This window comes from Trichomycterus rosablanca, chromosome 15 (assembly GCF_030014385.1).
Source record: "Trichomycterus rosablanca isolate fTriRos1 chromosome 15, fTriRos1.hap1, whole genome shotgun sequence".
Classification (NCBI taxonomy): Eukaryota; Metazoa; Chordata; class Actinopteri; order Siluriformes; family Trichomycteridae; genus Trichomycterus; species Trichomycterus rosablanca.
The window spans coordinates 2980506-2997638 of NC_086002.1; the positions used below are offsets into that span (position 1 = coordinate 2980506).

Below are 17133 nucleotides of genomic sequence, written 5' to 3' on the forward strand. Positions count from 1 at the left end.
TGCCCTCATATCTGTGTCATGTGTTTCCTCATTCTCACTACTTAAAAGAACATTATCAATATCAATATTCCAAACACAAGAATCAGCAGAAATTAACAAAGAGCAGTTCAGCTCCCTCAGAAAATACATACTAAAAATATATTCAACTTTTCCTACCAAAAATTGCAATGAAATTGTTAATTAGGCCCTAGATTAACAGATACTTAGATTAAGTTAAGGGAATACCAGCATTACCTTAATTAAAGGTATTCCTAAAGATACGCAAATCTTTTCTGACAGAGTAGTGACTTAAGCCCCTGTGTCTACAAGAAAAATTCTGTTCTCTGATTTGAACATCGACAAAAACGTGGTTCTCAGATACTGTACTGATAGCACACAGATAGGCTGAAGCAGCTGGGCAAATTGGTTGACACTTACAGCTAATCCATTCCCTTGGAGGTTTAAATTCTTTGGGTAGTTTATCCAGCGTGGCTGCTTCTAAAGGGAACATGGCTGACCTCTAGTCGAGTTTCCCTGATTTCACCTCCCCTATTATGTACCTCTGATGATACAATTCTCACAGGTCGCATCTGAATGTGTCTTGAAAAAGATACTTTACCACTAGCATGGTCAAAATCCTCGTCAGATGAAAGGAGTTGTGACCCATCAGAGTGGTCAGTTTCATTACTCAAGGAATTCACAGTTCATTCTGGACATAGCCTATTTGATGCTGGAGGATTTTCATCCTCTGTGTAGCATGGCTGACCTCTGTACATGTTCTCTGGGCATTTATAGCAGCTGTTTTATGCTTTTTACACTCATTGGTTAGTTCTACAATCTTTGCCTCAGCTTCTTTTAACTTGTCATCCATAGATTTTAACCTGCATTCCCAGTATTGCTTATTAACAAAAAGACATTCCTTGACGGAGTCATGCTTGAGGCCATAGCCAACACTCAGCCAGAGTCCATACTTTATCAACAGTGAAACCTTTGGATGAAAAATACTGACTTCTCCTTTGTTTATTAATGTGTTTCTTTACTATGTCATTAATTAACTTTTCAAAATCTGAATCAGTCCACTCTGGCATTTTAGTCGGGCATAAATGGTGCTTGAGACTCATTCTCTCAGACTCATTCCTGCCACAGAGGACAAAAATGAATTGCTGGGTCTCAGGAGGATATTGCTACCACCTACAGTTGGTCATCTTCTAGACCTTCATCAGTGGTCACAGGACGCTGCCCACAGGGCGCTGTTGGCTGGATACTTTTGGTTGGTGGACTATTCTCAGTCCTGCAGTGACAGTGAGGTGTTTAAAAACTCCATCAGCGCTGCTGTGTCTGATCCACTCATACCAGCACAACACACACTAACACACCACCACCATGTCAGTGTCACTGCAGTGCTGAGAATGATCCACCACCTAAATAATACCTGCTCTGTGGTGGTCCTGTGGGGGTCCTGACCATTGAAGAACAGCATGAAAGGGGGCTAACAAAGCATGTAGAAAAACAGATGGACTACAGTCAGTAATTGTAGAACTACAAAGTGCTTCTATATGATAAGTGGAGCTGATAAAATGGACAGTGAGTATAGAAACAAGGAGGTGGTTTTAATGTTATTGCTGATCGGTGTATATCTATACAAAACAAGAAGAAAATAAAGACTTTTTGGATTAATTGCAGAAACTTTATTGATTAAATCCCAGAAACAAGAAAATCAAAGTACAATCTGGTGATAAAGGATTGTATTAAAATTCACTGATAGATACACATTGATTAATAATGAAAATGAAAACATCATGTTGATCAACACATTACTGATTTCTGTGTTTTATTAGTCTGTTAAGCTTTAATCAATAAATGTATCTGGTTTGAACTGGTGATGATAAATGTACGAGCTCAACTAGAGCAACTAGTATAATCTCATTATTACTGATCCTGACCTATAACTAGCAAATCCAAATCAATAATCATCATCTTCCATAATTCTTCTTTCTGGCCTGGAACGAGCAAAACGGAAATATCTGGCACAAATGTCAGCAGTTCTTGATCTTGGCCTGGAATTTGCAAAACCAAAAGGTCCAGAATGATCTTCCTCGACAGGTGATTCTAGCCTGGAACTAGCAAAACCATAACGGTTAGCACACACGCGTTCAATTCTTGATCTTGTCCTGGAACTAGCAAAAGCAAAATATCTAGCACACCTTTCATCAGTAGGTGATCTTAGCCTGGAACTAGCAGAGGCATAACGTCTAGGATAATGTTCCTCAATAGGTGATCTTGGCATGAAACGTTGGGCACAAATGCGTTCAATTCTAGATCTTTCTCTGGAATTAGCAGAACCAAAACTATTTATCATTATCTTTCTTGATAAATAACCCTGTCCTGGACCTGTCCAAATTAAAAGCCTCAGTACTGCCTTGACCAGCCATACAGCTTCCATTACCAAACAGCTGGAACTGACCTTTCTTATACTCATTTGTCAGTAAAATCTCGAGGTCACTCACTGACACATTATTCACAGGGTTGTTTATATTTGCTCCATAATAACCACCTGAGATTTGAGGTTTATTATTGTTATCAAGGCAGCAGTAGGATGTCCAGAAGTAACTGGGCACGTTCACTCTGTTATTTATTTTTTCATTACCTGGTATCACACCAGTAACTACGTAGGCAGACAGACCCACATTCAAGCAGTTAGTGCTGAGGATTTTACCCATTTTCTGTTCAGTTTTCTTCCATTCGTCATTGTTAAAAGTATGGTTTTGCGGTGCAGCATTGGTGAGAGTAAAGGTGGCGGTGGCGCAGCTCCTTGTCTTGGCGTAATAGAGTGGAATCAGGTGCCCTCTATCGTAGCTAGAGTTTTTGTAGTCTTCGTTCAAAGCCTGATGTTTTCCACGTAACTTGGACGGTACCGTTTTCTTTTGTGCCATGTTTCTATCTCCATCTTCCTGGTCAAGCTGTAGCAAAAAGTTAAATAAATTAGGAGGAGATGTTCATATCAGGAGGCACGTTCATGTATTATATACATTTTGAGCAAAGCCATACATGCACACAGGGAAGTCACATTGATTGCAAGTTAGGCCTTTTTTAGTGGTGCTAATGTTATGACGGATCAGTGTACTCCATTCCTGGTAAAGATGAGTCTTTCAATCACCTTATTAGCTTAATTTCACACTTAGTAAAAAAAAAAAAAAAAAGACTGCTACTCAAAGTAAATGTATTCCTCATCAAGAAATAAATATTATTAACAAAACCATGTGCCACAATTATTGCCTAATTCTTAGAAAGAAAATGTAAGTAAAGAATTTTTCATTTATATTTTACTACTTTAAGCTGATCAGTGCGTAGGAAGTTTCAAGCAGTAATTCACGACTTCCTCTTTTATTGGGGTATAACATAAGGTACCTGCATTGACTATAGCCACTCGCTTTGTTGAACTGTTAGAAAAATATGCATGGCATTTTGAAATTGCAGGTCTGTCAAAGGGACTTGAGGAATTTTAAGATGGTTTTAAAGGCCAAAATGCTGCAAAAAGTTTATACTTAGAATAAGACACAAACCACATTGTAAAGAACTCATTTTCAGTGGGTTATTTGTGCTGACATATTTTATTAAATTACTCTTTGTAATAGTTCTAGAATAAGACACACAGTGTTGTAAATCATACGTACCTGAGGTTCAATATACCACAACCCTTGCCTACCACTGCAGTTTTTAAAACCTTCAAACCTGTAGGCTGAGTACACCGGGATCCTGTTGGCTGTGTCGTAATATGTAGCATATTCAACACTATCGTTCAGAGTCTGGCAGATTTGCTTGTACTGAGGCTCGTTAAATCTAGTTGGTGGAGTTGCGATTTCATCTGGGTTGGCAAAGAATTTACTGCAATTCTTAGTAAAATCTTGCACGACATCAGCCGAACAGCCACTGATGGCCAGCAGAACCAACGCAGCACCAACAAGCTTCATGGTGGAAAACAGAGAAATGAACGATGATGAAGAGGATGATGAAGACAATCTCCTTTCTTCAAGTTCAACGCAGTGGCTGAATTGACGCCTCAGTCCCAGAAACGTTCTTTATATACCATGAGGTGATGCAGCTACGTTCGTCCTTCCCATTACAAACAGGGAAGTAAAAGCAGACGGACCCGACCCGACCCAGACCAGGAACAAGTGATTGAGAAATTCAACTGAAAAAACGCTTGATGTCCTTCAGTGCTATCTGTGTTTGTGCAGAATTCTTTTGGACACAATAATTAAGACTGTATTATGCACGGTAGCACTGTGGTACTGTTAACTACGTAGTCATAGCAGTCAAGGAGAGGAGCGAGGAAAACCACTGCACAAGAGACTTATGTCCAACCAGACGTGTTTATTTATTAGTTACAGGTCCAAATTATTCAAAACTATTTACAACCATATCTACAATATATACAAGCTGGGTAAATGTTTTAACCAGGACTACTGGGATTCTTTTCCACCACAGAATCATTTATATTAACAGTCCTTCTCCTTACTCCTCCACACTCAGAATGAGCTATTCCCCCCTGACGCACCACTGAAGAGCCGTTTAAATGCGCTCCATTTCGCGCCATCGCATTCGGGTTTAAACCATTCGCTCTTCTAGGGAGGTCTTATTAACTGTTTGGGTATACATAATCACATGTGCGCATCATCTTCAGGTGAGCTGACTTCGCTTTTATAGCGTGTTTGAACATAAAAGGAAAATGCAGATGGGATGACGGCGTGATCAAGGTCGTCATCACAAGCACATACATCAATCAGCCATAACATTAAAACCACCTCCTTATTTCTACACTCACTGTCCATTTTATCAGCTCCACTTACCATATAGAAGCACTTTGTAGTTGTACAATTACTGACTGTAGTCCATCTGTTTCTCTACATGCCTTTTTAGCCTGCTTTCACCCTGTTCTTCAATGGTCAGGACCACCACAGGACCACCACAGAGCAGTATTTCATGTTGTGTTTTGCACAATAAACAATGAAATCTTAAAATAACATCATGTTGTAAATGACATTTTAGATTGTACTAGTAAAATACATCTAGTTCATAACAATATCAACATCTCAAACACTGTATACTGTATCAGGTTTCATTTGTTAGTTCCCAAACTCCAAGTCACACACACACACACACACACACACACACATACACATACACACACACATTTCTATATAAAACAAGAAGAATATAAAGACTTTTCAGATTTATTGCAGATACTTTATTGAATAAATGCCAGAAACAAAAACAATATCAAAGTACAATCTGGTGATAAATGATTGTATTAAAATTCACTGATAGATACACGTTGAATAAAAATGAGAAATAAAAACATTATGTTGATCAACACATTACTGATTTCTGAGTTTTATTAGTCTGTTAAGCTTTAATCATTAAACATATTTGGTTTGAACTGGTAAATCCAAATCATCATCATTATCTTTCTCAGTTCTCAATATCGCAGGATATTCTTCGTCAGATGATCTTGGCCTGGAACTAGCAAAGCCAAAAACTGTTCCACAAAAGTCATCTATTTTTGATATTGGCTTAAAAATAGAAATACTTAAAAGATTTACAGCACAATGTTTCACGATAAGTTTTCTTTGCCTGGAACTAGCAGAAGCGTAACGTCTGGCACAGTTGCGTTCATATATTGATCTTGGCTTTATTGTACCTGAAACAAGATCTCTAGCATACTCTTCCACGATTCTTGATCTGTTCCTGCACCTCTCCAAATTCAAAGCCTCAGGACCTTGAAGCTTCACGCAGCCTACCTTACCAAACAGCTGGAACGAACCTTTTTTATATTTATCTTTCAGTAAAATCTCAAGCTCACTCACTGACACATTATTCACAGGCTCGTTTACATTTGCTCCGTAAAAACCACCTGAGATTTGAGGTTTCTTATCGTTATCAAGACAACAGTAGGCTGTCCAGAAGTAACTGGGCACGTTCACTCTGTTTTTAATTTTTTTATTACCTGGTACCACACCAGTAACTACATAAGCAGACAGACTCTTATTCAAACATTTAGTGCTGAGGATGTCAGACACTTTCTTTTCAGTTACCCGCCATTGACCTGAATTGAAAGAAGGGTCTTGTGGGGCGGCGTTGGTGAGAGTAAAGGTGGCATCAGAGCAGATCTGTGTGTTGGTGTGAGAGACTGGAGCCAGGTGCCCTGTATGGTAGCCAGATCCTGTGTAGTCTTCATTCAGAGCCTGATTGTTTCCACGTATTGTGCGCGATACATTTCCCTGAGGTGCCATGTTTCTATCTCCATTTTGCTGGTCAAGCTGTAGCATTCAGATAAAAAAAAGTAAAAGAAATTATGAGGAGAAGAAAATTGAGGTTGTATCTCAAACAGAACAGATTTTCATAAATGACCTGTATTTTAAGCAAAACCAGGTGTGCACAGGAAAGTCACATTAATTACAATCCAGGATTTTGATTTTGATGGGATTTTGTGCGAGAAATTTAAAAATTGCTTGTCAAAAAAAATTTGCTAAAATAGAACCACAATGCTTCAAAAAGTAAATTATTTTTATGCAATCATGTAGATTCTTATCATGTCTTTATATATCAAAGGTTATTGTATTAAATAATTCTTTGTAATAGTTCTAGAATAATAAATGGTTACAGTGTTGTAAATCTTACATACCTGAGGTTCAATAAACCATGAACTTCTAGACTTGTTTTCACAGTTATTAACACCCAAAAACCTGTAGGCTGAGTACATCGGGATCTTGTTGTCTGTGTCGTAATATGTGGCATATTGAACACTATCGTTTACAGTCTGGCAGATTTGCTTGTACTGAGGCTCATAAAATCTAGTTGGTGGAGATGCGATTCCATACGGGTCAGCAAAAAATTCATCGCAACTCGCAAAAAACTCTTCCACGACTTCAGCCGAACAGCCACTGATGGCCAGCAGAACCAACGCAGCACCAACAAGCTTCATGGTGGAAAACAGAGAAATGAACGATGATGAGGATGATGAAGACAATCTCCTTTCTTCAACTTCAATGCAGTGGCTGAATTGACGCCCCAGAAACGTTCTTTATAAACCATGAGGTGATGCAGAATCGGTGGCAGCTACGTCCATCCTTCCCATTACAAACAGGGAAGTAAAAGCAGATGGACCTGACCCTGACCCTGACCAGGAAAAGGTGTTTGAGAAATGCAACTAAAAAAACGCTTGATGTCCTTCAGTGCTATCTGTGTTTGTGCTGAATTCTTTTGGACACAAGAATAAAGACTGTATTATGCACAGTAGCACATACACCGATCAGCCATAACATTAAAACCACCTCCTTGATTCTACACTCACTGTCCATTTTATCAGCTCCACTTACCATATAGAAGCACTTTGTAGTTCTACAATTACTGACTGCATACTTTTTTAACCTGCTTTCATGCTGTTCTTCAATGGTCAGGACCACCACAGAGCAGGTATTATTTAGGTGGTGGATCCTTCTCAGCACTGCAGTGACACTGACATGGTGGTGGTGTGTTATTGTGTGTTGTGCTGGTATGAGTTGATCAGACACAGCAGCGCTGCTGGAGTTTTTAAATACCGTGTCCACTCACTGTCCACTCTATTAGACACTCCTACCTAGTCGGTCCACCTTGTAGATGTAAAGTCAGAGACGATCGCTCATCTATTGCTGCTGTTTGAGTCGCTCATCTTCTAGACCTTCATCAGTGGTCACAGGACGCTGCCCACGGGGCGCTGTTGGCTGGATGTTTTTGGTTGGTGGACTATTCTCAGTCCAGCAGTGACAGTGAGGTGTTTAAGTCCACTCATACCAGCACAACACACACTAACACACCACCACCATGTCAGTGTCACTGCAGTGCTGAGAATCATCCACCACCTAAATAATACCTGCTCTATGGTGGTCCTGTGGGAGTCCTGACCATTTAAGAACAGAGTGAAAGGGGGCTAACAAAGCATGCAGAGAAATAGATGGACTACATTCAGTAATTGTAGAACTACAAAGTGCTTCTTTATGGTAAGTGGAGCTGATAAAATGGACAGTGAGTGTAGATACAAGGAGGTGGTCAGCAATGTTCAGGAACTGCACAGACTTCTCTGGGCTCAAGCTCACCTGAAGTGTAGTGAGGTCCAACATTAAAACTTTTAGACTGTTTACAGGAAGAACAGAACAGTTTAGACTGGTACATGGTTAAAAACAGGTCTAATTTTTAATGTGTTCGCTTTCTCCCAGTATAAACCTGCTATAAAAAAACATTTTTTTTATTCAGCGCAGTGAGACCGTAGGCACAATGAATAAAGTTAATGAGCAATTTGGCCGGCTTTTATACACTATACAGCCAAAAGCCTAAAAATGTAGTTCAGGTTCTGGGGGAGGGAAGCCCCCAGAGGAACAGAAGGTCGGATAGGCTTTTCTCCTCAGACTCCTGCTGTCTGTTCAAGGCGTTAGAATAAGGAGTGGAGGAACACATAGGGCATAGCGTGACCTTTCTCTGTGAGTATCCACCACTGGTGAATTATCCAATTAGGGTCGCGAGGTGGGTGCTGGAGCCTATCCCAGCTTTCAATGGGTGCTAGGCAAAGAGTAACACTCTGGACGGGGCGCCAGTCCATCGCAGGGCACACACACACACACACACACACACACACACACACATTCACCCATAGGGCAATTCAGTGTCTCCGATTAAATTAACCTGACTGCATGTTTTTGGACTGTGGGAGGAAACCGGAGCTCCCGGAGGAAACCCACGCAGACACGCGGAGAACATGCAAACTCCACACAGAAGAAACCCGGGACCACCCTGCCTGAAGTTCGAAGCCAGAACCTTCCTGCTGTAATGCTGAATTTACTGAGAAATTAGAGAGTGAAGAAACTTTTCTGGTTTTGGTTCTGTCATGATGGAGGAACCAACATAATGAAACTTCAACTCACAGCAGAAACAAACAAATTTGTCTCAGCAAAACACTTAAAGTGCCTTAAAATAATCGTCCTTTTAAAAACTAAATGACAGATTCCAGGTATCTTGAGCGGTACTTTTCCCTGAGGTGCCATGTTTCTATTTCCATTTTGCTGGTCAAGTTGTAACATTTAGGTAACGAAAAGTAAAAGAAATTATGAGGAGAAGAAAATTAAAGTTGCATTTCAAACAGGACAGATTTTCATAAATGACCTACATTTTAAGCAAAACCAGATGAGCACAGGAAAGTCACATTAATTGCAATCCAGGATTTTGTAAGTGAGAGTCCATCAGAGGGACCCGAGAAATTTAAAAATTGCTTTCCAAAAAGAACCAGCTAAAATTGAACCACAATGCTTCAAAAAGTAAATTCTTTTTATGTATGTTAATTTTTATCATGTCTTTATATATCAAAGACTATTATTTTTTTTATTAAGCATTGAAGTTGTTACACAGTGATGTAAATCATACGTACCTGAGGTTCAATAAACCATTTATTTGTCCTATTACTGCACTTTCAAACCTGTAGGCTGAGTACACCAGGTCAAAACAAACGGGACATGATTTGAAGATTTGACTTTGAATGATTTCCTTAAAAAAATGGTACAAAAATATCAGAGCTGACTTTCAAATATTGAAACAGATTTAGATTTATAAAGATAAATAATGTTACATGTTGAAATATTTATTTTTCCTACCATGGTAAATCGTTGTTATTCATTTTTCTATTTTCATATTCCATATTTTCATTTCGTTGTTATTCATGTCTCTTCATATTTATGAATATTTCTAATATTAATAATAATGATGATGATGATAATAATAATAATCATTTCATTAACTTTATGCTATTCAGGAAGTTTGTAACAAACAAGTAGCCCTACGTATTATTTAGAACCCTTGAAGTAGCTCTCAGGCTTGAAAAGGTTGGTGACCCCTCATGTAAGGGGTAACTGTGGGAGGAAACCCACACCGACACAGGGAGAACATGCAAACTCTACACATACAGTTCTAGTTCATAACAATATTAACATCTCAAACGCTGTATACTCTATCAAGTTTCATTTGTTGGTTCCCAAACTCACCGGCGCTCTTTTGACTGAATGGGCTTCAAACATCTTAGGTTAAGCTCTACCAGTAAAATGGAGACTCTGAGTCACACACACACACACACACACACACACACACACACACACACACACACTCACACACACACACACACACACTCACACACACACACACCCACACACACACACACACACATATTTCTATATAAAACAAGAAGAAAAAGACTCTATAGATTCATTGCAGATACTTTATTTATTAAATGCGAGAAACAAAAAAATTATCAAACAAGAAACAAGGAAAGTAAAAAATCTGGTGATAAATAATTGTATTAAAATTCACTGATAGACCAGTTGAATAAAAATAAGAATGAAAAACATTATGTTGATCAACACATTACTGATTTCTGAGTTTTATTAGTTTGTTAAGCTTTAATCATTTTACATATTTGGGTTAAACTGGTACTAGTTCAACCTAAGCAATTGGTATCTCCTTATTATCGGCCTATAGCTAGAAAATCCAAATCATCTTCCTCGTCAGATGATCTTCGCCTGGAACAAGCAAAATCAAAATCTGTTCCACAAATTGCTGGCTTGACTTTACCTTCCCTGATGCCTGATCTTATCCTGGACAAAAACAAATTAAAATGCTCCGGCCTGTCTTGACGCTTCACATCCATGCATCCAATACCAAACAGCTGGAACTGACCTTTTCCATAGACACCTGTCAGAAAACTCTCGAGATCACTCTCTGACACAGAATTCACAGGCTCGTTTTTATTTGCTCCGTAATAACCACCTGAGACTTTAGGTTTCTTATTGTTATCAAGGCAGCAGTAGGCTGTCCAGAAGTAACTGGGCACGTTCACTCTGTTATTTATATTTTTATTACCTGGTACCACACCAGTAACTAAGTAGGCAGACAGACCCCTATTCAAACATTTATTTTTAAGGATGTTAGACACTTCCAGTTCAGCTTTCCGCCATTGACCTTCATTGAAAGAACCGTCTTGTGGGGCGGCGTTGGTGAGAGTAAAGGTGGCATCAGAGCAGATTTGTGTGTTGGTGTGAGAGACTGGAGCCAGGTGCCCTTTATGGTAGCCAGATCCTGTGTAGTCTCTATTCAGAGCCTGTTTGATTCCACATATCCTGTGCGGTACTTTTCCCTGAAGTACCATGTTTTTATTTCCATTTTGCTGGTAAAGCTGTAGCATGTGGATAAAAAAGTAAAAGAAAATATGAGGAGAAGAAAATTGAGGTTGCATCTTAAACAGGACAGACTTCATAAATTACCTGTATTTTAAGCAAAACCAAGTGTGCACAGGGAAATCACATTAATTACAATCCAGGATTTTGATTTTGATGGGATTTTGTAAGTAAGAGTCCATCAGAGGGACCCGAGAAATATGAAAATTGTTTGCCAAAAAGAATGAGCTAAAATAAAACCACAATGCTTCAAAAAGTAAATTATTTTTATGCGATCATGTAAATTCTTATCATGTCTTTATATATCAAAGGTTATTTTATTAAATAATTCTTTGTAATAGTTATATAATAAGAAATGGTTACAGTGATGTAAATCATACGTACCTGAGGTTCAATAAACCATGACTTTTTCCTATCACAGTTACCAACACCCTCAAACTTGTAGGCTGAGTACACCGGGATTTTGTTGTCTGTGTCGTAATATGTAGCATATTTAACTTGTACTGAGAACCATAAAATCGAGTTGGTGGAGATCTGATTCCATTTGGGTCGGCAAAAAAATTACTGCAACTCTTAGTAAAATCTTCCACAACTTCAGCCGAACAGCCACCGATGGCCAGCAGAACCAACGCAGCACCAACAAGCTTCATGGTGGAAAACAGAGGATGAAGACAATCTCCTTTCTTCAGCTTCAACTGGCTGAATTGACGCCTCAGTCCCAGAAACGTTCTTTATAAACCATGAGGTGATGCAGAATTGGTGGAACTACGCAGCTACGTCCATCCTCCCCATTACTAACAGGGAAGTAAAAGCAGACGGACCTGACCCGACCATGACCAGGAAAAGGTGTTTGAGAAATCTAACTGAAAAAAGCCCTCGAGCATCTGATGGTGTCAGACCAGCTGGTTAATAAAATGTCAGAAACTACTGATTGCAAAAACGACTCAATGAAAGTCTGCAAAAATGTGATCAGGATCTCCTTCCTGTGTTTGTGCAGGATTCTTCTGGACACTAGAATAAAGATTATATTTTGCACGGTAACACATTTGTCAACAATGTCCAGTAGCTGCACAGACTTGTCTGGGCTCAAGCTCACCTGAAACGCACTGATGTACAGTGGAAACGTGTAGTGAGGTCCAACATTGAAACTTTTAGACTGTTTACAGGAAGAACTGGACAGTTTAGACTGGTACATGTTTAAAAACTGGGTCTAATTTTTTAATGTGTTTGCTTTTTCCCTGTATAAACTTACTACAACCCCAAATCAAATTCTTACATTTACTTTGACTTGTGTTTAATGTCAGACAGGATGAACCTGAGATATTTTATGTTTTATCTGCTCAACTTCATTTCATTTATTAATAAACATCCACTGCTGCATTTCAGGCCTGCAACACATTCCAAAAGGTGAAAAAACTCAATAATGATGCGATTTTAAACAGGTGATTGTAATCATGGTTTGGTACAATGTTTTTGGACTGTGGGAGGAAACCCACGCAGACACAGGGAGAACATACAAACTCCGCACAGAAAGTACCTGGACCACTCCACCTGGGGATCGAACCCAGGACCTTCTTGCTGTAATGTAACAGAGCTACTCACCAAGCCACCGTGCCACCCGCAGAAGAATTAGGATAGGGGATTGGAAAAGACAACAAGGAAAAAATACATTTTACGCTTAAATTTGGAAAAGAAAAGTGGATCCTGTTATTACTGCAAGGAAACATACGGCAGCTCTAATTTCAGCTGCTCAACAATCCGTGGTCGCCGTTGTGTGATTCTCCTCTCCATGATGCACGATACATTATTAATTGTAAACAGATCTGGACTGCTGGCAGGCCAGTCAAGCACATGCACCCGACACAGTGCTTGCAGAATGAGGCCTGACGTGTGCTAGTCTGCAGCTCTCCTCAGTCAGGCCGTCTTACCCAACATCAGAGCCTCAACTTAATCCTCGGTCCTAAGGACACACTCTAAAATGGAGTGGATGCTGTTATGGCTGCAGGAAACAGATGGCAGTGCTAAGTTTCTGCAAAGTGACCCAAAAATAGTGAATTTACTGAGAAATTCGAGAGTGAAGAAACTTTTCTGGTTTTGGTTCTGTCATGATGGAGGAACCAACATAATGAAACTTCAACTCACAGCAGAAACAAACAAATTTGTCTCAGCAAAACATTTAAAGTGCCTTAAAATAATCGTCCTTTTAAAAACTTCCTTTTTGTTACTGCAAAGTTGTCATTATGGCAAAAGTATGTGGACACTTGACCACATGCATTCATTTAATTTGGCCTTATAGCTACGGCAGCCTATGGTAGAGGGTAAATTAGGGGTATAATTGGGGGCATCCAGCAGAAGTGATTATTCAGCTGTGCTCTAATCCACGGATTTTCTAACCCTGGGGCCAAAAAAAATGAGTTGCATAGAAAAATAACAATAATTAAATAAACATTTTTTTTAAATGCATTTGTCCCCTGGGGACCCCTTCGACATCCAAGGAGGGTGTACAGTATATTCGCCTGACACACACTCCCTCCGACACGCGTGCACAATCCACCAATCCCTGGGTTAGACTGGCACCCTGTCTGGGGTATCATTCTGGGCCCCACAATAACTGTAGTTACATTAACATTAACGGCAGAAGCTTTAGCCGACACTTTTGCTCAAAGCAACTTACAGTTGTGGCCGAATACCATGCAAGCAATTGAGGGGCCCAACAGTGGTGAGGATTGAACTGGCAACCTTCTGATCACTAGTCCAGTACCTTAACCTCTATGTTCTAATCTGCATAATAAAATTACACTGGATTTCAGCCACAGCTTTGTGGAACCCTGACTTGTTTTTTCCTCACGTCCATTTAACTACGATTTCATTTCAGTTTTATTCATTTTTATATTTATTTTCCATGATTTTGTCCAAAAAATTGAGCACAGCACAGTAACACAGAAACAAAACAAAATATCGGGCGCTTTTGTACCCGTTTTCTGGCACAATTGACTCACAATCTGCATGAAGTACCTCGCAAGTTACACTATACGGCCAGAAGTATTAGCTTGTCTGCCTTCACACGCATATGAACTTGAGTTCATCCTGAAAAACCTACCATATAGAAGCACTTTGTATTTCTACAATTACTGACTGTAGTCCATCTGTTTCTCTGCATGCTTTGTTAGCCCTCTTTCACTCTGTTCTTCAATGGTCAGGACCCCCAAAGGACCACCACAGAGCAGGTATTATTTAGGTGGTGGATCATTCTCAGCACTGCAGTGACACTGACATGGTGGTGGTGTGTTAGTGTGTGTTGTGCTGGTATGAGTGGATCAGACACAGCAGCGCTGCTGGAGTTTTTTAATACAGTGTCCACTCACTCTCCACTCTATTAGACACTCCTACCTAGTTGGTCCACCTTGTAGATGTAAAGTCAGAGACGATCGCTCATCTATTGCTGCTATTTGAGTCGGTCATCTTCTAGACCATGGGTCACCAACACGGTGCCCGCAGGGATGTTCTAAAATAGCATTAGTGACTATAGAGCTCCATATAAACATTTTATTTGTGTAGCTGATCTTTTTGAATCAGTAACACTTGCACTGATGTAGATTTGTAAATGACAATACTGAATATAAAATGTTAGATGTTTGAGCTCTGATCTTGTCTGGGTGCTGGGGAGTTTTATATCAGGTGCATAACGCTGAGACAAGCAAGCGAGAGCAGCTACAATGCGGAGCGAGATGTGGGTTTTACCCCCAAATTATAATAATAATAAAAAACATACAAGAAAAGCAAAAGAAAACTTAATATTTTCACAAGTATTGAGAGGAATGAGGAGAGACACTTCAGTACGTGTCACTTAAACTTCCATGTACATCACAGCTTTTATTAAATCGTACATAAATGATGATTTGTACTAACATGGGACCGAGTTCATGATTTGTTCTAAAATGTTGCAAAAGAAGTGATCAGGACAAACGGGACATGATTTGAAAATGTGACTGTTAATGATTTCCTTAAAAAAATGGTACAGAAGTGATCATTTGTGAAAAAATAAAATAAAATTAAATAAATAAATAAATAATGATTTTGATCAAAATGCTACAGATGTGCTCATTTATACAAAACTGTCAAGAACAATATTTACAAACATAGCAGAGATGTGATAGCTCTGGGTTTCAAATATTGATTTATAAAGATAAATGTTACATGTTTAAATATATCTGTTTCCTACCATGGTAAATCATTAGTTTACAGTTAATCATTTAATCATTTTTCTGAGGAATCATTAACATTATGATCAGACAGTCTCTTCACATACAGTGTATCACAAAAGTGAGTACACCCCTCACATTTCTGCAGATATTTAAGTATATCTTTTCATGGGACAACACTGACAAAATGACACTTTGACACAATGAAAAGTAGTCTGTGTGCAGCTTATATAACAGTGTAAATTTATTCTTCCCTCAAAATAACTCAAAATACAGCCATTAATGTCTAAACCACCGGCAACAAAAGTGAGTACACCCCTAAGAGACTACACCCCTAAATGTCCAAATTGAGCACTGCTTGTCATTTTCCCTCCAAAATGTCATGTGATTTGTTAGTGTTACTAGGTCTCAGGTGTGCATAGGGAGCAGGTGTGTTCAATTTAGTAGTACTGCTCTCACACTCTCTCATACTGGTCACTGAAAGTTCCAACATGGCACCTCATGGCAAAGAACTCTCTGAGGATCTTAAAAGACGAATTGTTGCGCTACATGAAGATGGCCAAGGCTACAAGAAGATTGCCAACACCCTGAAACTGAGCTGCAGCACAGTGGCCAAGATCATCCAGCGTTTTAAAAGAGCAGGGTCCACTCACAAAAGACCTCGCGTTGGTCGTCCAAAGAAGCTGAGTGCACGTGCTCAGCGTCACATCCAACTGCTGTCTTTGAAAGATAGGCGCAGGAGTGCTGTCAGCATTGCTGCAGAGATTGAAAAGGTGGGGGGTCAGCCTGTCAGTGCTCAGACCATACGCCGCACACTACATCAAATTGGTCTGCATGGCTGTCACCCCAGAAGGAAGCCTCTTCTGAAGTCTCTACTCAAGAAAGCCCGCAAACACTTTGCTGAAGACATGTCAACAAAGGACATGGATTACTGGAACCATGTCCTATGGTCTGATGAGACCAAGATTAATTTGTTTGGTTCAGATGGTCTCAAGCATGTGTGGCGGCAATCAGGTGAGGAGTACAAAGATAAGTGTGTCATGCCTACAGTCAAGCATGGTGGTGGGAATGCCATGGTCTGGGACTGCATGAGTGCAGCAGGTGTTGGGGAGTTACATTTCATTGAGGGACACATGAACTCCAATATGTACTGTGAAATACTGAAGCAGAGCATGATCCCCTCCCTCCGGAAACTGGGTCGCAGGGCAGTGTTCCAGCATGATAATGACCCCAAACACACCTCTAAGACGACCACTGCTTTATTGAAGAGGCTGAGGGTAAAGGTGATGGACTGGCCAAGCATGTCTCCAGACCTAAACCCAATAGAACATCTTTGGGGCATCCTCAAGTGGAAGGTGGAGGAGCGCAAAGTCTCGAATATCCGCCAGCTCCGTGATGTCGTCATGGAGGAGTGGAAAAGCATTCCAGTGGCAACCTGTGAAGCTCTGGTAAACTCCATGCCCAGGAGAGTTAAGGCAGTTCTGGGAAATAATGGTGGCCACACAAAATATTGACACTTTAGGAACTTTCACTAAGGGGTGTACTCACTTTTGTTGCCGGTGGTTTAGACATTAATGGCTGTATATTGAGTTATTTTGAGGGAAGAATAAATTTACACTGTTATATAAGCTGCACACAGACTACTTTTCATTGTGTCAAAGTGTCATTTTGTCAGTGTTGTCCCATGAAAAGATATACTT

At 39.8% G+C, this 17133-nt stretch overlaps 3 protein-coding genes across 3 annotated transcripts; all 3 read right to left on the reverse strand.

The window, feature by feature from the left end:
* Positions 1-1688: 1688 nt before the first annotated feature.
* Positions 1689-3950, reverse strand: LOC134329533 (endonuclease domain-containing 1 protein-like). The gene is made up of 2 exons (XM_063010818.1): positions 3654-3950; positions 1689-2939 (listed from the first exon to the last, which is right to left on the reverse strand). Exons 1-2 carry the CDS (start codon positions 3948-3950, stop codon positions 2328-2330), a joined length of 909 nt encoding a protein of 302 aa, XP_062866888.1. The 3' UTR covers positions 1689-2327.
* Positions 3951-5212: 1262 nt separating this feature from the next.
* Positions 5213-7023, reverse strand: LOC134329359 (endonuclease domain-containing 1 protein-like). The gene is made up of 2 exons (XM_063010598.1): positions 6665-7023; positions 5213-6299 (listed from the first exon to the last, which is right to left on the reverse strand). The coding sequence occupies exons 1-2, from the start codon at positions 6962-6964 to the stop codon at positions 5400-5402; spliced, it is 1200 nt and encodes a 399-aa protein (XP_062866668.1). The 5' UTR covers positions 6965-7023; the 3' UTR covers positions 5213-5399.
* Positions 7024-10405: 3382 nt separating this feature from the next.
* Positions 10406-11786, reverse strand: LOC134329534 (endonuclease domain-containing 1 protein-like; the record flags this gene model as incomplete). The annotated part of the gene is made up of 2 exons (XM_063010819.1): positions 10406-11230; positions 11616-11786. Coding segments are annotated over 2 exons (879 nt in total), but the record flags the coding sequence as incomplete, so codon positions are not given.
* Positions 11787-17133: the final 5347 nt, after the last annotated feature.